The sequence below is a fragment of the Argopecten irradians genome, chromosome 11, assembly GCF_041381155.1.
Source record: "Argopecten irradians isolate NY chromosome 11, Ai_NY, whole genome shotgun sequence".
Taxonomy (NCBI): domain Eukaryota; kingdom Metazoa; phylum Mollusca; class Bivalvia; order Pectinida; family Pectinidae; genus Argopecten; species Argopecten irradians.
This window is the reverse complement of record NC_091144.1, coordinates 19,791,498-19,816,133: the sequence shown is the minus strand read 5'-3', so window position 1 is coordinate 19,816,133 and position 24,636 is coordinate 19,791,498. Positions and strand designations below refer to the sequence as shown.

The 24,636-nt window shown below is 35.9% G+C and overlaps 1 protein-coding gene across 4 annotated transcripts; it reads right to left on the bottom strand.

Annotated features, from left to right (window-relative positions):
* Nucleotides 1-936: 936 nt before the first annotated feature.
* On the bottom strand, nucleotides 937-23,499 carry LOC138334934 (uncharacterized). 4 transcript variants are annotated; one of them, XM_069283794.1, is made up of 6 exons: nucleotides 23,464-23,499; nucleotides 20,302-20,403; nucleotides 7,272-7,412; nucleotides 4,026-4,058; nucleotides 2,768-2,848; nucleotides 937-2,309 (listed from the first exon to the last, which is right to left on the bottom strand). In XM_069283794.1, the coding sequence occupies exons 2-6, from the start codon at nucleotides 20,350-20,352 to the stop codon at nucleotides 1,866-1,868; spliced, it is 750 nt and encodes a 249-aa protein (XP_069139895.1). In that variant the 5' UTR covers nucleotides 20,353-20,403; nucleotides 23,464-23,499; the 3' UTR covers nucleotides 937-1,865. The 4 variants fall into 4 exon arrangements, with proteins under 4 accessions (XP_069139895.1, XP_069139896.1, XP_069139897.1 ...); XM_069283795.1 differs by lacking the exon at nucleotides 23,464-23,499 and having other exon boundaries at nucleotides 937-1,821; nucleotides 1,870-2,309; nucleotides 20,302-20,603; XM_069283796.1 differs by lacking the exons at nucleotides 4,026-4,058; nucleotides 23,464-23,499 and having other exon boundaries at nucleotides 20,302-20,601.
* Nucleotides 23,500-24,636: the final 1,137 nt, after the last annotated feature.

The following is a 24,636-nucleotide window of genomic DNA, read 5'->3' as shown; positions in this document are numbered from 1 at the left end:
TATTCAACTGGTCGTTTCACCGGCAACTTTTTGGTCCAGTTCTAATAGATTACTAAAGATTACCAAACAAAAATAACAGTAGCACTGTAGAAAAAAAATGTTTGTAATATTCTGGTTTTCAGTCAACTTTGTTGAGAGTGCACAATACTTAAACAATTATGTAGATATTTTTGTTAGTGAAACTATTACTTTGTTAGTATATAAACTAGAAGGATGAATTGTAACTTTGTATGGACCAGTAACTTTCAGTCAGGACCAGTAACTTTTAGGGTCAGCCGGCCCGTAGGACCAGCAGTAAAACATCCTGAAGGGAATATGGCTTTTGTACCCTGACCACAAGTCTCTAGAATATTCGGGGGAAAAATCACTGAAATTTGGCTGGATTCTTTTTGTCTATCTCAAACTAGAGGGAGATAATCTAGTGAAGAACTCTTGTGACCCCGCCCCTCAGGTCCCCGGGGGGTCAGCCCCATCTTTTGTACAATTTTGAATCCCCACCTTATAAGGATGCTACCATTGCATTATGGATGCTATCCCATGCTTAGTTTCAGAGAAGAAGTCGTTTATATGGAAATAGCCAAATTGACCCCTTCTGAACCCGCCCCTCAGGCCCCTGGGGGGGGGGGGGGGGGGGGGGGGGGCCGCATCATTTGTACAATTTTCAGTAAGTAGCCCAATGGATGCTACCAGTCAATTTTTTTTTTAAATCCTACCAGCGGTTATGGAGAAGAAGTCGATTGTTGACGGACGCCGGACACCACGGTATCCCCAACTTCGCTAGCCAAGGGTATTAGTCCGATTCTCTTTCTATTACGTAATAGAAAGAGAATCGGACTAATACCCTTGGCTAGCGAAGTTGCGGTATCCCATAAGCTAGGTGAGCTAATAAATATTACATACTCTACTTTTTCGAGAGAAAAAACATTACGAGAAAGGTAGAAGAAACATTTTTATTAATTTTTCTTAAGAATGTATGCAATAAGCATACGTATCACAGATTATATAAGAAGTGAAATAAAACAATGAGGATATAAGGCACCATGCTAACAATATAGAAAACAATAACAGTAACCAGACTGACCTATTTAACGAGCCAATCAAAGTCTTACTTACTTAAACATACCGATACGACCGTATCATCATTCAATTATATTTAGTGGTATATTGGATTCCGTACTGTTTGCTTTCATGGGATAAAAGGGGTTTGGTAGGAATAAGTATATATAGAAAAATACGTTGATACAAATTCATGAAAAATACATGTATGTTACAAAAATACTAAATTGTTATCACAGAATTATAATACTTCGGTAATAAAGCCAGTGTAGTATTACACACATTCTATATTTTATCACAACTCTCATTCAAAAGGTCATAAACAGGTTCAAGACGTTACCTACATATTTTTAAATGGATATCAAAACTTAAGTCCCTGTGCTTCAATATTATTTAAAATAATTTACTTCTAATATCCGCGAACTTTCATAGTTATACCTAGAACATATTACATTTTTCTACAAAAACACATTACCGTTGAAACATTTCATGTAACAACATTTACACTGAATACCTCAAAATGGTGAAACACATAGAATAATACAATGACAGATTCTTTAGAAAAAATAGCAATAGATTTTAATAAAACTTCAATAACATGTCACAGAAAATGGCGCCAATTTGAACGAAGATTGAGCATTTGAAAACTTAATTACTATGGTAATTGTAAAACCTAACATAACATCAGTTGAAATCTTCTTGTCTAAGAAGATTTCAAGAAAACTCAAAACTTTCCCGACATGCTTTTTTTCATGCAGTTTCTACATAGCAGTCACGTGACATTGGATGCATGTGCCTGTACGATGACTTTACTGTGTTCCCACAGTAAAAGCAGCGCCGTACCGGTTAAATTCATTATTAATTAGAGGTTCATTTTTTCTATCGTATGGTGGATATATTTTTCTGAGTCCGTGGTTGGAATATTTCCAGGCGTTGTGCTTTAGGAAGGGTTCCTGTGACACGGCGAGTACCTGGGTTGGGGTTTTGTGAGGAACATCCGGATGTGTGAACCAATGAGTGGTGCTGGTGTCGAGTTTGGAGGGGCCGCTCTGTGGGGACTTGTATTGTTTAGGGTACCGTCTATGTACAGGGGGATGTTGTGTTGGTGTCCCTAAGAACGAGTTCCCATAAGTTGTGTGAAGGTCCCGATCCACCGCGGATCGTCCGAAATGTTTCAGGAAACATGTGTCCGTGTGATGGAGCCTCAAATCCGGAAGTATGATCTTCCGGCCTTGTGTCCGGTCGTCTCGGCCCTGGAAATAACAAGAAGTATACGCCAAAGCAGTCAAATGTGTGTAAATATTGAACTTCCAGAGCAACTATGATAAATGTATCTTGCCTGATACTTTAACTTTAAGCATATTTCAATCACCTTTGCCTATGTATAGTGCAATACAGCTACATGTTAAATGGAAGTTGGCTTTGACCAAAGACAGACATCAGAACTGTAATTATTCTAGAGATCTAAAGGTCTAGTACAATGCGACCCCATTGCTCCTTTACTTTTTAACCTTTTCTGTATTGGTTGTACAACACATGCTCGTCTCTATATTATCGTATGTAATATCAACCCAAGTGAGTGTCTATAGTTGTATACATTAATATTCTGTTGTGCAAAACCGTGTTCTAGTTCATTTGCAAGTAAATATTATCTTTATTTACAATTCCCAGAAAAATAGATCCCCTTCATTCAGGTACGTTGTATACTCACATCTCCGAAGTAGACTCCGTGGTCCTGGAAAGCATTCCTATTATCATGTTCGGAGAATTTGTTGGAAGTCTTGTAGTTAATCTGTTCCAAAGTAAGAAACGTTTATATTAGAAGGAGATCGTATAGAGGATATGAAAACGGGAATGATTGATAATAACTCGTGTTTTGTGTTCATTGAGGTATAATAAGTGATACATTCTGTTTTCTCGTGCAATCAATCCACTTATATGACATCACACGTACATTGTATCTCATTACCATGATACCGTTAAATTATCATGTCTATTGAAAACTCGATCCTAATCATTGCCGAACCAGATTTACTTTATTTCTTTATTTTACAAATCGTTTACCATATTTGTAAACGTAACTAAGATATGACAAAATGGATATAAATCTCTTTGATTTAGGAGACAAGCTTCCCGAGTGAAAGAGTATACAAAAATAGCCATACACCTGTAATCAAGCATACCTTGGATCCAATATCACGCGAGCCGATTTACAGCGTACATACAAATCGTAGTATACTCGTATACAATACAACCAATACACCGCAAAGTTTGTATCTACCAAAAGTCTCACTCTATTCATATCTACAAAGCTTAAGATTAATTAAGCATGTAAACTAATCAAGTATGCTACATTGGTTATTAATCTACTATCTTCTATAAATAGCGTATATTACTTTCAAAGCAGCACAGACTCGGTTACCTATCGCATGGCCTGTTCAGACACACCTGTACCATATAATAGTTGAGACTACGTTTAGCAATTTTTATTTCTACATACACCAATATACTAACTCATTAAATATGTGTATACGGTATTATATTTCTAACTGGTTCACACATGAATATTAATTCATGCCATATATTGACCTGAGAATAAGTCAAGTCCATGTATATTTAGACCTATCCTACTCTGTGATAAAAAAATATCATAGTTCGTGAAAATTCCATCCCTTATGTGTTCAGGGACCTGACACGAATTTCAAACCAACGGCCTATTTATATACATGTACATATTATACACCATTGGTTAGAAATTCGTGTCAGGTCCCTGTGATTAGAATGAATCTGAGACTATTTGATATCCATACTAGGATTGACAGAAATACACACAGACAATAACTTATTTTCAGGTCCCTGTGCTTCGTTCTGGTATTAAATGACATGTTTAGAGGCTGTGAAACTTCCTTCAGACAAACATCTATAATACCCGTCACCATTCAACAACAACACAAACTAGTGAACATTACTTTGTCTGAATAGACGGAATCGACGTCATCCAACTGGAAAGAAGAAAAATCAAATATCTGTTATAGTAGCTAAATGATTCGAAATGACTGCTTAGCTATGCGCTGATGCTGGTTTGAAACAACGAGAGCAAATCAAAAAGTGTAATGCTGGTATCATTTGTACAGATTGTTTCTGTTAAACGTGCAATGTTTAAAAGTTGTTACTCGACGACCTTATTTGGGGTATTTGTTTATATTGTGTTGCAGTGTTTATTTATGTGTTGTTTGTGCATGTGGGTCTAGCGATAATGATGGAAACATCTTGTGAATGTTTGAGGAGTAGATCCCTCACGTCAAGTGAAATCACCCGTCCTTCCAGCAATCTATGGAACAAAGTGATAAATACAAATGTTTTACAGAAATTCTGGACAGAAAAATTGACCTCATTGAAATCAGAAACAAGTACCAACTCCAACTTCTCCCTTTTTATTTCTCTCTGAACACATGAGTATTAGTTATTAAAACGTATATTAAAGGGAATGATGACCTCTATCCGCGTAAATAAAAATCGGAATAATTGAATATCTTATGGTCCAACTATCTAAAAGATTTGTTTATTCATATGACCATACAGTACATCTGTATAGTATTGGGCACATGTCGGGAGTACGTACGACATGGATTATATAAAAGGAAATGGACAGGGGACTTTGATAGGGAGAAAGAGGAAGATATGGCAAATATGATATATAGAGAATGAACACAAGAAAAGTAGTTTTTGCCAAACAGCAAAGTCAGCAGGAATATCTGCGTACGTACGTCATTGATACCCGGCAGCAAACGCCAGCGCCGAGTAGCCGTACGGTCCCCACGGTAAAAATAAGCCATCACAACCGTGGAATGGACATCTCGGGTAAAAAAATGCACTAAGTACAGATATTCCAAGGAGAAGCACAACAACGCTACATTTAGGGATATCCAGTAAATCCAGGAGTGACGATCGTGTCCGGAGATATGTGCTGAACAGTAACGCTAATCCAGAGAAAGTCAAGGCGAAAACCCAACACTCCGCTAATCCTACTTCGCTCGTTACAGGCACGAAATGTTCACCAAAGTATACTAGTGACAGGTATTTGGTTCTACTGTCGACAGAGACTTAGAGTTGCTATGAGGTATATAAGCACCGCGTGGTACTAGATATATACCTATATAGGCTCTAATCCACGTGTGAATCCGACAAAGATCTGATTAAGATCAAAACAATGGCCAAATCTGACACGACAGGCACAGGTCCAACTAACGCCAGAACCCTTCCTCGGCCACTCAAGGGACAAGGTACCGAAAGCAATGTCGCACGCTTGTACAGGGAAGGTCATTCTGAGTTCTACTAAAGAGTTACCCCTACAGAACGACTGTCCTTAGAAACGAAGCAGTTCGTCTCATATCCCCAAGAATACTAATACGACACAAGAACTTCATCGTCACTTTCAATTGTCATCGGCTCCAGTGATATTTCCTTTCCTTGGCATGCAGTGTATATCTTAGCCATTGTTCTTTGACATTGCCATTTGGGTTTCTCTTACAATCAGAGCAAAAACATTTAAACGTGTCCTAGTTTTATGAGCTTCAGAAACTTGGTAGATGAACCCAAGAGTCACGTTCCAGACATATGTTACTTTTTTGTCACTCAAAAATACCGATTGAAGCCGCTCGTCGTTGTTATATTGTGTTTCATGTGTTCGAGAGATAATTGTCTTGAGTATGTTGTGGTTCATGTCTGAGAGAGAGAGGGGGGGGGAGAGGGGGATTGACTACATTGTATTGTATTTCATTGACGCGCTCCTGCAGGATGTTGTGTTTTACTTGAGACGTGTTCCTTTGGTGTGCTGACATTTGAAGATGTGTTCTGTGAGCCCGTTGTGTTCACGAGAAGACGCTCGTACTTCAATATATTACAGACATACTTCTAACGTATTTAAAATTCTGTATAATGTTAAATGGTGTGGTCGTGATTCCGTAAGTGAGGATACGTAAACACCTTTATACACCTTGGCTTATCTATGTTAATCTTTAATTAGTGTAGAGATGAATTAAATACTTATCAGATATAACGTTATGGATTGCCCGATAAGATCTAGAGTCAGTTTGACTTTATACCACGTACAGACATTGTACAGGTATACACGTATCTCTATTGTTTTTCGTGATTATAAATTTTATTATGGTTTACAGTATACTTTAAAGTAGTTAATATATTAACCGAATTCCAAAGGCCGTTTTTGTAGGCTTAATGACCACGAAAACGAAAATTAACAAAGTATAACGTTGCACATTTCACAATTTCAATTCTGATGTCTTCATTTCTGGTGGCACTACCAAAACCAGAACATCTAGAACCGATTCCATGTCCGCCAGGTGCTTTAGTACGATAAAACCACATAAACTGTCATAAACTGTCCAATCACACACAAACAAACATGTCAAACCAATCATTAACGGACACAACTTGCCAAACACAATCATCAAACCACAATCACAATTGGGCAAAACGAAAAATTTTATCAAATCACAAACATACCTGGACAGTATGGTGATCGGTGGCTTATTCCGTATTTGCTTATTAAAGAGTTATCCGCCCTTGCGTGTAGATATCGATTGTGACGTCATATGTTTGCGAGCGTAACGTCATTTTTTCAGACTGGAAACCGACTTGAGTTTCGCTCACAAAATAATGACGTCACAATATAAACCAACCCGCAAGGGAGGTAACTCTGTAATAGACGGGATATCCTACACCGAAGCTTCAACACCGAAGCTTCATGGACCAAACTACAAGCTATCGTCAATATCTGGGTTGGCATGGTAACTTGCACATAGTAATTGGATCACGTTTATGATATTCGTAATGCTGTCACTTAATCTCTGTTGTGCTTATGATTAATCGCTTGTTCTTTTATTATTGTATAGAATGTATGTAACAATTAATCGAAACGAAATCAATAAACGAATATTTTAAATAAGAACTACAATAATTAAATCGTCACAAAGCACTGTTAATTGGAGATTAACATTCCCTTGTCATGACGTGAAAGCATCATGTTTAACGGAGTATTTTATTGAAAGAGACTGCTTACAAATTGAGAACCAAAAACTGAACAGCAGATTCGAGATCGTGTTTTTGTTGTTGTTTTCCTCCCAACGTTTCAAAGACCTTTGATGACTAAAATGTAAATAGATATTGCTCGTGAACCCCAAACACCCACTTACATCTGTCTTAGACCGGAAGGGTGCGGGAGGGGGTTGTGGCCGAGCCTCGTTCTCACTGTCGAAGGGCGCGGTCAACATGATCCCAGTACTGGTAGCGGCCGATCTATGTCCGCCCGCACTCTCCGACCCCCGGTGGTTATACTGCAACAAAAAGATACAATCTCATTACAGACTTGTAAACAATTAAGATTTTTTAATGAAATATTTTAATCTTAGGTGTTTTTTAATTTGGGTAGTTGAAGCATATCCTAGCGTCAAGCAAAGTGGAACCAACTGAGTAAATTAAAATCTGAAAGATACCAAGGTTTGGGGTTATACATCTGGAAAGGTAAATGTTATCAAGCAATGTTTTGTATGTTCAACCTATCATATAGATATAGTAGAAAGTTACAACCACAAATCTGTGTTTTACGCCGTATACTATCGCCTTATCACCATGGAATGGTGATTTGGCTATCAAAAGGCTATGTATCGTTTGAAAATCAGCTTAGAAATATTGATGCATATTATCGATAACATTTCCTTAGTTCAGCATCTATTGAAAGCTGGGTACACTGTGTGCGCCAGTTTTACTTACCCAGAAATCGATAACTTCCGAAAGAGACATATAAACACGATCCTACCATTCGGAATAATTTATTCATACATTTAAATAGATAAATTTGAATTATTCATTGCGGTAACGGGTATGTATAAAAGATAAATTTGAATTATTCGTTGCGGTAACGGGTGTGAATAATAGTTCTTGACCTAAAGATGTTAACACATTCAGATTTTCTCTCTGACTTCGACAACACGGGATTACGATGTGTAACAAACTAAATGCACCGAAAATGCCGTTCAGTAAAGGCATATGCTAATAAAGCACATCATTCAGGAATAGTAACTTGATCTTTAGAAGTCTCCCATATACAGAAATGAGTTATCTCCCATTTAAAGAAATGAGTTATCTCCCATATAAACAAATGAGTTATCTCCCATATATACACAAATGAGTGATCTCTTCCAAGTTTGCAATGTTTGCATTTTCTAATTACTAATTAAGGTAGCTCATATAGAACTTACGTATGAAAATAACCGCCTATTAGTTCAATATTCGTAATAAAACAAATTGAACAAATTTCTAACAAACAATATATATGTATTATAGTCTACATAATATATATACATATAATTTGTTCCAGGTCCCTGTGGTTTTGGTGTAACTCGCCGAAATATAACTCGAGGTCACATTACCTATATATATGGCAATCAGGCAATAGAACCGTTTACCTTTTAGAATAAATAGTCTATACTGTTTATTGACAAGTTTTTGCTTGTTAACTTAAATGACCTTCTGATGTTAATTGACAATAACACACTGTGTAAAGCCGAGCATACGGTCTGTTTGAGAAATAGAATACCAACCAAATCGAAGGTGTATGATCCCACGATTACACAAATACAACAATAACATGACGTTTTTGATTCACCTTCATCCAATACAAAGCTCTTTCGGTAATTTTAGTTTCACGCTTGAAAGGATTTTTCAACCATTATTTAAACTCGATCGGTCAAAACTAGGATTAATTTCCGTTTTAGAATCAATGTAAGTACTTAACAACAATAGACATTGTAGTAACATCTGCATGAGCTGCAGGCCACACTTCAGGTTTTAAAAAGGCGCGATTTGAGAACGAAATAAGATTGATTTACGATTTCATTTTTTTTTAATCTGGGGAACAAGCTTAAAACAAAACAAATGAGCCATAGGACTACCATGTAAATTAAAGATGCTCCACCGCTGACAAATGGTATTTTTTTCACTATCAAAAACAGGAGCAGACGATTTAGTATTTTTCTTCAGTTACAAAAGTTACTTACTTTACACCATTACCACCATTGATAAGTTTGAGCTTCTAATTTTACTTCAAGTTAAAAATATGAAAAATGATTAATTGCATCCCGAAAAAAAATCCGTGTCACTATATTCTATATGGAATGAAGTACTGATTGCGCATGCACCAAAGGCAAAATAAATTATTTTATATTATTTTTTGTGTTAATTAGACATATATATACACGATTAAACACCAATTATTGTTCAAATCATGAATGTCATTTATGCTCTGTCGGCGGTGGAGCATCTTTAAACGTATACAGTGTCTATAAGTTAACTAGAGTTGTCGTTCCTTTAAATGGACGGTAATTCTGTTACATATCCTCAAAGCAAAATATGACATAAATTATGTCTTTTTCTATATTCCTTAAGAAACATATAGCAAGAAATATTGACAAATTTCACGACATTTTGAAATTTCAAATCGTTGATCAATACGATTAAGCAGGTACAACATGTACGCTGTACCCTTGCCCGAGTCAAATTCACGCACGTTAAACAAATGCAATAGACATAACCGCCGTGTCGTTGATGAAATTATTTTAGACAAGAACATGCATCTAATAAATCAAAAACACTACTGTAAGAGCTATTTGATTAGTTCTAGACATAAAAAAATCTTTACTAAACTGACCACATGTAATGAAGGACAGTAAGCGAGTTTGAACATTTCACATACATTTCACTACAGTTGACTTTTCTGGCATATCACAGTAAAACCAACTGATCTAATTTCTATTAGAACTGGTTCGTTTCCGAAATATGTGCAAATTTTAATGCACTCTTCGACTGAATTGTCCCTTTAAGGTGTAGAAGTTTTTGCAGTTGGTACATTTGGAATTTCTGTCCAGTTGGTTTGTCGATAAGATATTTGCATTGAGATGGGAAATCACGAGTACAGCCACCGGCAAGGTTTTTTTCTTCGGCCATTCGAGGTTAAATGTTAAGGATTTTTCAGGAAAAAACCGCTTTTCTAATCATTTTCGGGCAAATCCTTATGGGCAAGAGTTATGTTAAACCGTTACTGACTAGACTATTGGGACTTTTTTTCATTAGTTTGTATTAAGAGCGAAAGATGACCATTTGAAATCCGCAATTGCAGAAACTTTTCTGTCACTCTTCAAAAGTGTCAAGAACGACAACTCTAGTTGTAGCAACAATGATAGAACACTACCTATACTATTGGTCGATAGGTAAATAGACATTGGTGTAGACTCTGCCAAAATCAACATCTTGATAATTTAAAAAGAGAATTACTTATTACATTATATAAGGTAGTTTTGCTAACTATCGTTGGCTTTACAAATAGCAATATCAATACCGGAAGTTGTATTCTTCTGTTCCGGATGTAGTTTTATTGTAAAACTCTGGTGCATTGTCGATAAGTTTTAAGAGCCTTTAACAGTTCCATATTTCTACGACCGCATCAGTATTGAAAACTCTCGGGGATCGATTATACACGGGTGAAGGACCACGCACTGATGAAGGCCTATACAATAACCACATTCGCTTCGCTCATTTTATCAATATTTTTTTATCGACAATATGATGATGTACAAAACCGTACAAGGACGAACGGTGCTGGTTTATTGACCCTATAGATTTTACTGCAATTCTCTTCAAACACAGGAGCTAAGTCAGTCTAGTCCTAGGCCAGGAGAATCCAAGGAAGAGGTAGCATTGCATTCTGGGGGATTTCAGATCTTTGGCCTACCGTTTGTAACTTCATTCCTTTATATCTAGGCCTATACATCTATTTTGTTGAAGTTGCCACTAATTTTATACACCATAGTTACAGCGTCACATAAGTTCTGGACTGTTTCCCTCTAAAAATGACTGCACCAATTAATTTGGTAATGATCACAAACATGACAAAGAAGGCACATTTTACTCTGCACAGCAGATCTTGTAAGCAAGGGCCTAATATTTCGTCTATAAACTGAATTAGATCTAGCTTAGTTTTTTTAGCTTTCATCATTAATGACGTTACGCAATATTTCCACTAGCATTAGGTATCTATGACCTTGACCTCAAGGTCAAATTGTCAAATAAGTGTGATCATCACCATAAACCTGACCCTGCAATACACCTATGTATCGGATATCGGTATGTGGTAATGAAATATGTATGTATTACACCTGAATCACCTATACAGGTACTCAAAGTGCACTGAACGTGTGAAAAAAATAGTGTAATTCCGAGCAAAACATTTAAAATGAACATTAACTGGATCACTTGTTACTCGCTTTCAAAACTTTCAAGTGGGGATACGTGTACATGAACGTTTAGTTGACAAAATTAATTCTCTAGTTGATAATAAAATGTATGCAGCTAACTCATTGTGATTAGTAACACAGTGTAACATATGTGGAGATCTGTAGACTATTTTGATCAGGTTGGCATCGAAATTAGTCAAAATTAATTAACAGGCACTGATATTTAGTAGAACAAATATGATATCTGTATTTTGAAGGAAAAAACTCCGGGCGAAAACAAAAGTAATACAATTTAAATCCACGTCACCACGACTTTAGTAGGACAGGAGATCAGACGTGACAAGGTCTTAAAAGATGAAAGATATACATGTAGTGTAATATTGGTAAAGATACTGTGGTTCATTTCACAATGAACGCATCTGTGTAAAACAAAACATTGAATAATAAACCAAAACATAATTCAAACTGAAAATTAATCAATTATTAATGATGTAGGGGGACTTAAATCAATTAGTAATGATGTAAGGGGCCTTTAATCAATTATTAATGATGTAGGGGGACTTAAATCAATTAGTAATGATGTAAGGGGCCTTTAAAAAAGATCAAAAACACAGGAGTTCAGTATTGATTACGTAGACCTGTTGTGTTATCAGTCATGGTAACCGTATTGTACAAACCGGTAGTTATATATAGGTGTAGGGAACGCCACTTAACATATCACCGGGTGTGATTGAGCATACGAAACAGCTTGATATTTAAATCTGGGGGAAAGTACACCTGTTATCATGATAAATATCATATGCTTGGCCTTCTAAAGAACCATGCCTGTCAGAGTTTTCATGTTCGTTTGTCGCTGTGGCTATTTATGGTTAATATGTTTTCTTCATAGTCATACAGCTGACTTCGAGACACATCAATCGAGATAAGAATCATAATGGATCAGGAGAACCACATGTATTAATCAAAGAAATCATGTCTTGTCTAAGTAAACAGTTTAATGTTACATTTAATAATGTACATGTACATTTGTAAACTATCTAACTGAACTAACACTTACTTTGCCTACGAATGCATTCTAAATGGGTTCATCTTAGTAATTGCAAATACACTTTTTCAAAATTTGCGTTACCGTGCATTTAATGAACGATTTATCAAAACAATCATTTTTTTCTCTAGCTTTAGATTTAATCAAATATTTTAATTTAAGAAAATTGTGATTGTCGTCTGTAGAAAAGGAACAGGCCAACAACACACGGACAAGGAAGACATTCGGCTTTCCAGAGATTTGTAGCTACTTGAAATATACATACTGTGTAAATATAGGTAGAGCTTCGACAAACAACCATGATCTTCATCGATCTGTTCACTTAGTGATTGTAAAAATTAAATCGATCGACAGAAACTATTTAGAGAAGAATTTGTCGGTCGTGGTATAGTTAGGCTTGCTCTGTTCGTTATATAGTGAAGGATTTGTCAGCCGTGGTATAGTTAGGCTTACTCTGTTCGTTATTGTCGAATCATTTGTCTGTCATGGTATAGTAAGGTTTGCTCTGTTCGTTATATGTGAAGGATTTGTTGGTCGTGGTATAGTTAGGTTTGCTCTGTTCGTTATATGTGAAGGATTTGTCGGTCGTGGTATAGTAAGGTTTGCTCTATTCGTTATATGTGAAGGATTTGTTGGTCGTGGTATGGTGGAGGATTTGTCGGTCGTGGTATAGTAAGGCCTGCTCTGTTCGTTATATGGTGAAGATTGTCGGTCGCGGTATAGTTAGGCTTGCTCTGTTCGTTACATGATGAAGGTTTTGTCGGTCGTGGTATAGTTAGGCTTTTTTCTGTTCGCATGCATGTATGATGAAGGATTTGTCGGTCGTGGTATAGTTAGGCTTGCTCAGTTCGTTACATGGTGAAGGATTTGTCGGTCGTGGTATAGTTAGGCTTGCTCTGTTCGTTACATGGTGAAGGATTTGTCGGTCGTGGTATAGTAAAGCTTACTCTGTTCGTTATATAGTGAATGATTTGTCGGTCGTGGTATTAGGCTTGCTCTGTTCGTTATATGGTGAAGGATTTGTCGGTCGTGGTATAGTTAGGCTTGCTCTGTTCGTTATATGGTGAATGATTTGTCGGTCGTGGTATTAGGCTTGCTCTGTTCGTTATGCGGTGAGTGATTTGTTGGTCGTGGTATAGTTAGGCTTGCTCTGTTCGTTATATGGTGAAGGATTTGTCGGTCGTGGTATTAGGCTTGCTCTGTTCGTTATATGATGAAAGATTTGTCGGTCGTGGTAGAGTTAGGCTTGCTCTGTTCGTTATATGGTGAATGATTTGTCGGTCGTGGTATTAGGCTTGCTCTGTTCGTTATGCGGTGAAGGATTTGTCGGTCGTGGTATAGTTAGGCTTGCTCTGTTCGTTATATGATGAAGGATTTGTCGGTCGTGGTATAGTAAGGCCTGCAATTATCGTTATATGGCGCAGGTACATAATCGCATCATGCCTGTACGAAAACGTGTATTGAATCGATATTTTTTTCTTTCACTTTGACACGGTTTTAAGTCAGAGAAAATGAAATATGCCTTCGTTGTTTGTAAATCAATGATGCCATTTCAATTTAACAAATATACTTTGGGCACAGAGAAATATCCAAGTAACATGAGTTTCACAAAATAATGACGCCCCAAAGAGATACCTTCCCACAAGACGGATCCAAAGTACTAACAATTTTTACAATCAATTAGTCCCACATTCCGGTAGTTGTGACGTCACAAAAATCACGTCACAATCACCGAAGTGTCGCTATGATTATCGGGTCCTACCATGAAAGTTGCCTGTGTATAATAGATATTTTAGCGTTATATCCCTGCGACTACGCATGGAGTAGGAGTTAACCAATTTACTCTTTATACTTAAGTAACGACAGGGGACTTGTGGTGTTTTTGTATTTCTATACAAGACATTTAAACTAACCGTATAGACTTTACATTCAGAATAAAAACTGTTATTCCTATCAGTCATTTTAACGATAGACCATAACTATGTGGTACTAAATGTTTGACTATATACATATATATTGACATGTTTTTTCTTGGCCATTGAAAATCACCGGACCGGAACTAAGGATAGAAGTGTTTCATTGAAAAGTCGATATATATAAATGAAATGTGGTTATTGAATCGTCGTATATCAATGAATAGTGGCCATTGTGTAATGTACCCTTTAAATCACAGAATCCAAACAATCGTGCCAGTTCTGAAGTGCGATACTCAAGTACCTTGTGACGATATACTTGAAGGTATACAGTTTTAATAACACGAATATTGAATAAATGACTAAGTTTGAAGGTTTTGGTCTATCGAAAATTCGATTCTGACTAACATACGAACAATTTTGTTTCTGAGACCAGACTTGGATGTTTTACCTTACATCAAACAATTTTGTTTCTGACACCAGACTTGGATGTTTTACCTTACATCAAACAATTCTGTTTCTGACACCAGACTTGGATGTTTTACCTTACATCAAACAATTTTGTTTCTGACACCAGACTTGGATGTTTTACCTTACATCAAACAATTCTGATTCTGACACCAGACTTGGATGTTTTACCTTACATCAAACAATTTTGTTTCTGACACCAGACTTGGATGTTTTACCTTACATCAAGCAATTTTTTTTCTGACACCAGACTTGGATGTTATACCTTACATCAAACAATTCTGTTTCTGACACCAGACTTGGATGTTTTACCTTACATCAACAAACAATTTTATACCTTACCTCATCAAACAATTTTATATCTTACATCAAACAATTTTATACCTTACATCAAACAATTTTTATACCGTACATCAAACAATTTTGTTTCTGACACCAGACTTGGATGTTATACCTTACATCAAACAATTTTATACCGTACATCAAACAATTTTGTTTCTGACACCAGACTTGTGGATGTTTTACCTTACATCAAACAATTTTGTTTCTGACACCAGACTTGGATGTTTTACCTTACATCAAACAATTTTATACCTTACATCAAACAATTTTGTTTCTGACACCAGACTTGGATGTTTTACCTTACATCAAACAATTTTGTTTCTGACACCAAACTTTGATGGTATGCCCTACATCAAACAATTTTGTTTCTGACACCAGACTTGGATGTTCCGACAAAGATAACATTCACCCTGACACTGAGTCGAGATTCCTTTTATATGTCCTAAGAAGTAGGATTCTGATCCTACCACAATATAGATTTAAGGTCCTATATATAAGGATTCTGACACTAAAACAGGGTTCTGGCGTTCAAGGTGTGTCCAACGTCAGAATAATTCTTGTTGTTCCAACGCCAGACGATCTTGCTCTGGCAAATGGCTGTGACCTTCTAGATGTCCCAAGCCAGATAATTCCTGCTCTGGCAAATAGTTTTGACCTTCTGGATGTCCCAGGTTAGATCATTCTTGCTCTGACAAATGGCTTTGACTTTCTAGATGTCCCAAGCCAGATAATTCTTGCCCTGTCAAGTGACAGACTTTTTAAATGCCCCCAAGCCAGATAATTCTTGCTCGGACAAATGGCAGACTTTTTAGATGTCCCCAAGCCAGATAATTCTTGCTCTGACAAATGACAGACTTTTTAGATGTCCCAAGCCAGATAATTCTTGCTCTGACAAATGGCTTTGACTTTTTAGATGTCCCAAGCCAGATAATTCTTGCCCTGACAAATGACAGACTTTTTAGATGTCCCAAGCCAGATAATTCTTGTCCTGACAAATGACAGACTTTTTAGATGTCCCAAGCCAGATAATTCTTGCTCTGACAAATGGCTTTGACTTTTTAGATGTCCCAAGCCAGATAATTCTTGCCCTGTCAAGTGACAGACTTTTTAAATGCCCCCAAGCCAGATAATTCTTGCTCTGACAAATGGCAGACTTTTTAGATGTCCCAAGCCAGATAATTCTTGCCCTGTCAAATGACAGACTTTTTAGATGTCCCAAGCCAGATAATTCTTGCCCTGACAAATGACAGACTTTTTAGATGTCCCAAGCCAGATAATTCTTGCCCTGACAAATGACAGACTTTTTAGATGTCCCAAGCCAGATAATTCTTGTCCTGACAAATGACAGACTTTTTAGATGTCCCATGCCAGATAATTCTTGTCCTTACACAAGACTTGGACTTAAAAGTAGTAAACTGATCACACATGAATTAGACCTAACATTTTCAATATGTCTTCCTGTCATATTATTCATTACGCTGAACACTTTCTAGTCACTCCAGTCGGATAGACACTGTTCCTGTATCCAGATAAACGCAAGGAATGCCTTATGTACAAATGGACAATTGACCATCCAGCGTGTTTCTCTGGACACATGTCCTACATACCACCCAGACAGTGCCGAAGATCTATCAATAGGAATTCTGTTGACATTACTTAGGAGCAAATATCTGCTCAGTTAGGCTACACACACATACTCATGTATAGATTAAGTCAATAACATGTATCGTATCGACAGGTGTTTAATTAATAGACTCTGATACAGGTAATTCAACAGGTGTCATTATAACAGGAATGACATTCAACTCTTTTAGATGTCCCTCAGCCAGATAATTCTTAACAAACACATTAAAAGTATTCGACCTTAACAGCAAAAGTGACGAAAGGAGGACTTATATTCTACGGTGGGAGATAATGAAAATTAATATTGAGCCAGATAATTCTATGCTCGTTGTCAACTGACAAATGACAGGACCGCCGCAATACACAATTAGAAAACCAAGACAAATGTTGCCGGGACTTTTTAGATGTCCAGATTGCCAGATAATAGATCATCAAATATAGATGACAAATGACAGACTTTTTAGATGACAACCCAAGCCAATACTCTAGTGTAACCCTTAATTCTTAAACCGGTGCCGCACGAGAAGTCATTCTCTGGGGGAGGGGGCATACTGACAGACTTTTTAGATGTCCGAGCCAGATAAATTACGAAGCGGAATTCTGTCATTTAGTTGTTTGGATATTATTAAAATTATGCAATAAAAGAAAGCGTAGTATATAAAATCCTATTTAGGGGGCCTTATGTAATCTACAACTGAATTAACTCCCTTTATGTTTGAGGTGACATACAGCCTTAAGTACCATAAAGATGTCGGGAAATAAAATATATTGTCCCCACAATTTGATATCATTTGAAGTTATGGACTGATTAAATTTCAAACCGACCGTTTAATGTGGGCCAACTTAATATCCCAGTTCAAATTTTACAATCTGATTAAATCGGGTCCTTTACGTATCAAAGTGTATGCTACGGTATGTAGGTTTCCTATTTTAAATCAGATTGAAAGTTTAAATAATATTTATAACCAGTACTTAGACGCCAGGGGCTTAGTTGATGCGGGGGGGCAGGGGGGGCAACCCTGACCCCCCCACCCATGATCTACCCAGAACGGGGAGCCCTAACAAATGACAACATGTTTTTAAACATACCCCACCCCATATATTTCAGTGCCGACCTTGAAATTTTCTAAAACAGAATCATTTGATTTAAAAATTAAAAGGATCCACTACACCACTTCAATTTTTAGTGCTACACACACATTCTACGAAAATTGTCCGCTGACTTAATATTATTCTAAAAACGTTCGTATCAATCAAGTCAAAAATTACAAGTATCTCTGACCAAAATCCAATAACACACAGGTGTAGACTAAAATGTCCAGGAAAAGGACAAATAAACCCATACCGCGTCCTTAGTTCTTAAAAAATAATAACCCTCTTAAAAGATCAGATTTGTTTATATGTCTTAGAGAGCGAGACAATTAATTCATTTTTTTATGTTACACAACAATGTGCCGATGGTGGTGAAGCCGGTATATTCAGATCGAATAGGGTTGCTGCATAATGTTATGTGACGACACAAAGTTATCATTTCTAAATGCAGGGTAGCTTTATATCTAAAAATTACACATGTTAAGAACGCTTTTTAATCATTAAACTTTATCGTAAAAACTCATCTCACCATTCTAAATCGTGATTTTTTTCCCCGGGGGAGACCCCCCGGACCCCACGAACACTCAAAATTCTCGTGCCTTTGGGCGCTCGCAAATTCATCAAAATGCATCGTAAAAAATCATCTAAGCCATTCTAAATCGTAATTTTTTACCCGAGTGGAGAACCCGTGACCCCCCTAACACCAAAATCTCACGCTGATAGGGCGATCGTCATCAAAATAATAAAACTAATGGCCAACTTAATAAAACACCAAAATCTCGCGCCTTTCGACGTCCCAGTTCAAATTTTACAATCTGAGTAAAATTCGGGTCCTTTACGGGGTTTTGTGTTTGGGTTGTGTATGTATCAAAGTGTATGCTACGGTATGTAGGTTCCGATTTTAATCAGATTGAAAGTTTAAATAATATTTATAACCAGTACTTAGCGAGAGTTGAAGAGTGTACGGGGTGTTGTGTATGGGTTGTGTATGTATGGAATAATTCAAAATGGGTGCTTCGATTACTATATAACTGAATTAGATGACTATGGCAATTGTTTCCAGGCGCGTCTGTGATTGAATATGTACTGTACATGTAGGTCGGACTCTACACTCTAACTCTTACACCGAATATAGGCATTTTAGTATGTATAGACTCTTTTATAGGATTAAAACTAGAGACATTTGTCAGTTATCCATGATATGAGTTACTATCACTGTCTTTATATCCACAGCGGACATTACGACACAGTGATAGTAACCTCTGGAAAATCGAGGATGTTTATCAGTCAGATGTATATATCTGATGACGAGGTCAGAGTAGGCTACCACTTTCGGGTAGGGTTGATTTTATTTTGGAGGGTGGTGATAATCGTTTGAGAGGGCAATAGTGTATAAGGACTTGGCTTCTTAATATGGCTCAAATTGCTTCCGTATTTTAATATTTTTCTCTTAAGATCTCTCGTAAAAAAAAAAAGTCTACTAGTTTTTGCCAGTTATCCAATGTTCTTATCATGATCCTGACCTTTCCTTGTTTTTGACCTTAAACAATTTTCGAGTATGGGAAAATGGAGTATTAGTTCCTACAGAAATGTTTATATGTTGTAGGTTCTTATATATATATATATATATCACAGTCATTGTATGAGTGGCGTTTTAGGATCAGTGGAATTATACACTGATACATTACAACACCATCCAGTAAGAATTCGCGATAGCTTTGTTTAAATCACCTTACGTATAGACATATACTCAGCTTAAATAGCACACACTGTATTCAATTAGCATACTCAGCCGAGACATTGTTACGGGAGTAATCACGTATTAATGGAATCAGTAGTGTCTGTCGCGAGCTGTCTCTTTGTTAGAATCCGATTACCACGTGTGTACACGTACTATACACAAAACGTACCAAACTGTCACAGATAGATATTTAAATGTTGATTTTAATATATATTTTGCAATATATTCAAATATGGACATTAAAACTATTGTGAATTTAATCAATTTATCAAGTTTTAGTCATTTAAATCAAGACCATCAAGATGTCGCCGTGGTATGGTACATTAAGTATTATTAATTTAACATCACAGAGTTAGGTTAAACCGTCCGAGTTATGAGTATGTATGGGACACTGCCCTTCAAAACAGATTAAATAAGGGATATATTCACATATTAGTAAAACATATTTTGAACGGAATGAATTGGCGTTTATATACCCAGTAAATCAATTTTTAATTTTCCATAAACTAATATGTTAATACATCGTAATAATGGCAGCTCAACCGTACATAATTCAAAATAGTATTATTTTATACTTACCTGTCTGTATACCTAGTCATTGTAGATTATGCAAAATAATAAAGGATACGTATTGTAAATATTCAATGCCATGTGTGTAAAACTATCAAACAAAATATATAACGTGTTGTAATTTGATAAAATTCCACTTACCCAGATGCCTTCCTTGGCCGAGGAGGGGGCAAATCTACGTCCGCGGCCCATAACTCTCACCTGTCAGGTTTTCACCTGGACACTTCTAATTAGCACTCTCACCTATTTAGTAATTAAAACAATTAACTAAGTTAAAACGTCATTATACATGTTGTATTCCATTGGTATATATCACCTCGGTAGATCAGTTTTAAACACTTGTCATACTTTCACTGGCACACCAGGTATGGTCACAATATACACAATTCAATACATTAACCCTTATCTTATATGTTCATTCCCATATCAGGTTATGCACACATGGAACCGCAACACACACAATCCTTCCGCCAATACAGGTAAAACGTAGTCCCATAGAAACACTTATCACGGGTTATCGCGCTACTTATCATTATAAATTAAGATGTTCCCAAATATTTTTGGCAAAACTAAACGCATTTTTATGTAAGCATTTAACCAAAACCGTAAACAATATAATATTACATATACACGCGGATTAATTTAATCGGGGTGGTTGCTAACGACGCCAGTACTAGAACTCTATTAAGAAAGATAACTCTAAGAGATCACTCACATTTTTTGATATCGACAGGACTATTAAGTTAGTTGATTTTGTTATCAGAATTTAGCGTACTACTGTAACATTATCAAGAACAAATAAATCGTTTCACAGATTCTGAATAATCGTGAGGCCTAGATAACTTTACATATTTCTTTGCGTTTTGTGCAAGATTGGCACTTTCTATCTAAGATAAACGTTTTACTTTAAAAAATAATCTAAGCTCTAGGACCCGAGTGTGACTTAGTTTCAACCTGACATCTCTTTTTCAGATAATACCAAAGCCCAATGCTTACGTTTTAATTAGTTCATCCATATATAGCTGCAATGTCATAGCTCAAAAGACTTTTAGACAGAAAAATGGTGTGTCGTTTCCGGCCGAACGGTATTTTATAGTAGACCGTGTACATATTCGTTCTACTCCATATAGTACGAGCACGTGTAAAATCAAAATGCACCTGTTTCCATAGGCAACAGGAGTTGTTCACAGAAAAAAAATATCAAAAAATCCCGATTTTTTTTTATAATTTTTCAAATCTCGTATTTTCTGAAAAAAAATGACATGACTGTCTGTACTCATCAGTCCATCCACCATATACAAAAATAAAAAAAAATGTATGACAACATCTATTTTCATTGAGTTGACCCCCTGTGGAGTTGTTGGTGACGCTAACTACAGCTTAATAAGAGACAAATGGATGCATGGGTATAATTAGATCAAACGAAACAGTGAAAAATATAACTGACATGGAGTTGTAAAAGACCTTCATTGAAGAAAAAAAACAACAACAAAAACATTGAAATCAATGGTGTGCCACAAGGTTACACCATAAATACCCCGCTTTTATCTAAGATATTTTAAAATCACTCTTCGTCCTTTTCAACCTTTCACCCTATCTCGTTTCTCATTTTTTTTCTTCTCCCTTCCCTCCCAAAAATGAATGTTGTTTCTGACGAATAAGAGAGTGAAAGCGTCTGCATGGAAGGTAATTTAGATATATGTAATATTTCATACATTATTTGAAAAATGAAAGATGGAAAAAGATTAAGATATTAAAGGAATGTTTTTCAAATAACATGATAATTAGTCATTAGATATGTGCCACCATATTTACCCATATTTACTTTTTTACTCCAGTCCCACTATAAAACTTTACCAAACATGGATATCAACGCTTGGCTTCGCGGCAACAATGACATCAACATCTGTAGAACACCTACTGATTTGCCATTGCCTCTCAAAAAGACGAATTTTGTACAACGCTTGTTGGAATTCTTATTTGGCAAAACCCAAAAATAAAGTGTGTGTTACAATTTGGTTAATTATATTAACGACCTCTTATTTAAGGTAGATTTCGCCCAACCAAATAAATATTTTCTTGTAAAATCCGATAAACGGAAGAAAATGTGAAAAATCATATTAAAAACACCTCATTTAGCACTTAGCAGTCTATGAACTGACATTCTGAACTGTCATCGACGATAATGGATTCTTTATTCATTATAGATGCAAAATACTTTGGGATTTCACCATAAATTGTTATTTAAAAGTAAATATAAGCATTGGATGTCTTTCAGTTGACATTCATAGCCAAATTGAATACCAACTGGACAGAGGCAATTTTAACATAAAGCCCTAGCGCGCTTCAAGGAATTTGCCTCTGTCCAGTTTCATCATGACTATGAATGCCAAGTAAAAGACGTTCAATACTTTTTAATATGAAAAAAATGTATCTTCAAGGGGTATTTCATAACACATTCTCTAAAACCACGCTATAATTAGCCGTTTTCTCTGACATGTTTTAGTAGACCCCAGTTTTGCGAACAATCCCTAACTTTTAATAGAATATTTTAACTAAGTATTCTCCATGAAAGCCACACAGAAAAGCTAAGGAAAACACTGAGTAATTTATCTTTCCTTACTGTAATGTTTTTCATATATGGAGAAGTTTACGTTTTCAGGAGTTGAATTCCTTTTTAAAGGCCCACTATCTGTCGGAAACGTCTTTTAGGTCAATTTTTAAAACGATCGATCATTTTGCATAGTCGCAAAAGTAATTAGCTTAACGTTAGTACTACACTTATCATCACTTTCTAAACAATTTAATTAAAATAAATGAAATGTTAATTTTCATAACGCGGGTCGTCGTATGTTTCCCGCCGCTGTCTTATAATACCGCGCGTTAGACAATCGCTGTGCCAGACGACATAACAGTGAAATGAATCTTCACTGTTACCATATATTATGCAGTAATCTATCATCTGTTTGGTGTTTTAACCTCATCTGATGCCACCGGTAAATATTTTCTTTATGATTTAGGCCATAGATATATTTTTCAGTGTTGGAATGTGCATTTATAAGTGGGGAATGGGAGGTAACTCTTACTTCTTTTCTTTTTTCATCATGCAGTAATCTATACTGTAAATAATTTAGCTGTGAAAAGCATGCCTTATAATCCTTAGTAACAACAGAGATTGTTTGCAATTAAAAAAATCGTGTTAAATTATGCTTTATGTTAGAGTAGCAACTATCTACTAAAAAAATTTTGACTCGGGCCGTTTCGAAAATAGCTTAGTCCGGAATGGTAATTATAAAAACTTACCCGCTGTGTTTTCGTCTCTTCTCTATTGGTTGTCAAGTTAATTTTTTTTTTATTAAAAAGAGAGAATCATTTTTTAGGATATAAGTATTGTACTTGTTAGTACTCAAATTAAATTGTATCCTTTTCATCAAAATTGATGTGTTTAGGATAGCTAAATTTACGATGGCTATTTTCAGTAATAAAGTATTTTCTTGAAATTAGCATTTCCTTCAAAAAAAAAAAAAAAAAAAAATGATTATTTTTAGGGTTAATTTATGTAATGTTTTCATTTTAAATGGAGATTGCATATTACTGAGGACATATTTTTGATTAGGATAGCTAAGTGTTGTGAGGATGGATAAAGATATTAGGATTTTGATAAAGTTGGCATGTGAGGATTATTTTGTCTTAGCAAAAATGTACAAGAAGATCCTTATTCCCTTGGGGTTCTGAAACTATATACTGTGTAGCCAGCTATTTTTGCAGAGATTATATTTTTGCGTTTTCGTTGGTTATTGCATATTTGTAAAAATTTGATCCGCAAAATATTGAGAAATAATTGAATGATTTATATCCTGAAAGCCAGCTCATAGATTTTCGAGATTGTGGAGATTTGATTTTCACTTATTTAACTGCAATCGGGACAATTTTGAGCAGCGTATAATCTTACTAAAATTGAAATGACTATATGGTATACAGAATAAGCATGTTTGGTACAATAATGCATAAAACAAAAGTTATATTTTGGTTAAGTATAATGAGTGTGTGAATAAAAGACCGTGAATAAATTACTTGTACGTGGATGTTCCATAGCCACTACTGTTGTAATTCATATGTTTTAAGTTCAAGTGTTATACTATGATCCTTGGAGAAAGCTACTTTTATATTGCTGATATTTTATTCTGGAAAATGTCTGTTCTAAAATAGAAATGATATGCCAGAAATGTAAAGAGAGAGTGTTATTTCTATGTCTCCTCATATCAAAGTCTTCAATTTTCCTAAAATAGATTTTTTGACACTATAACATGTTTCTTAATTACTACCATTGATTATATTTCACCCCCATGCTCTATGTCATGGCAAGAGCACACCGTCTGTAGCTTAAATATCATCTTTAAATCGCTAATCTGATCTAAAAAAAATTTGTAATGTTAAGTAGGAAATCGTCAGTCTTAGGAAAACAGATGATTAACA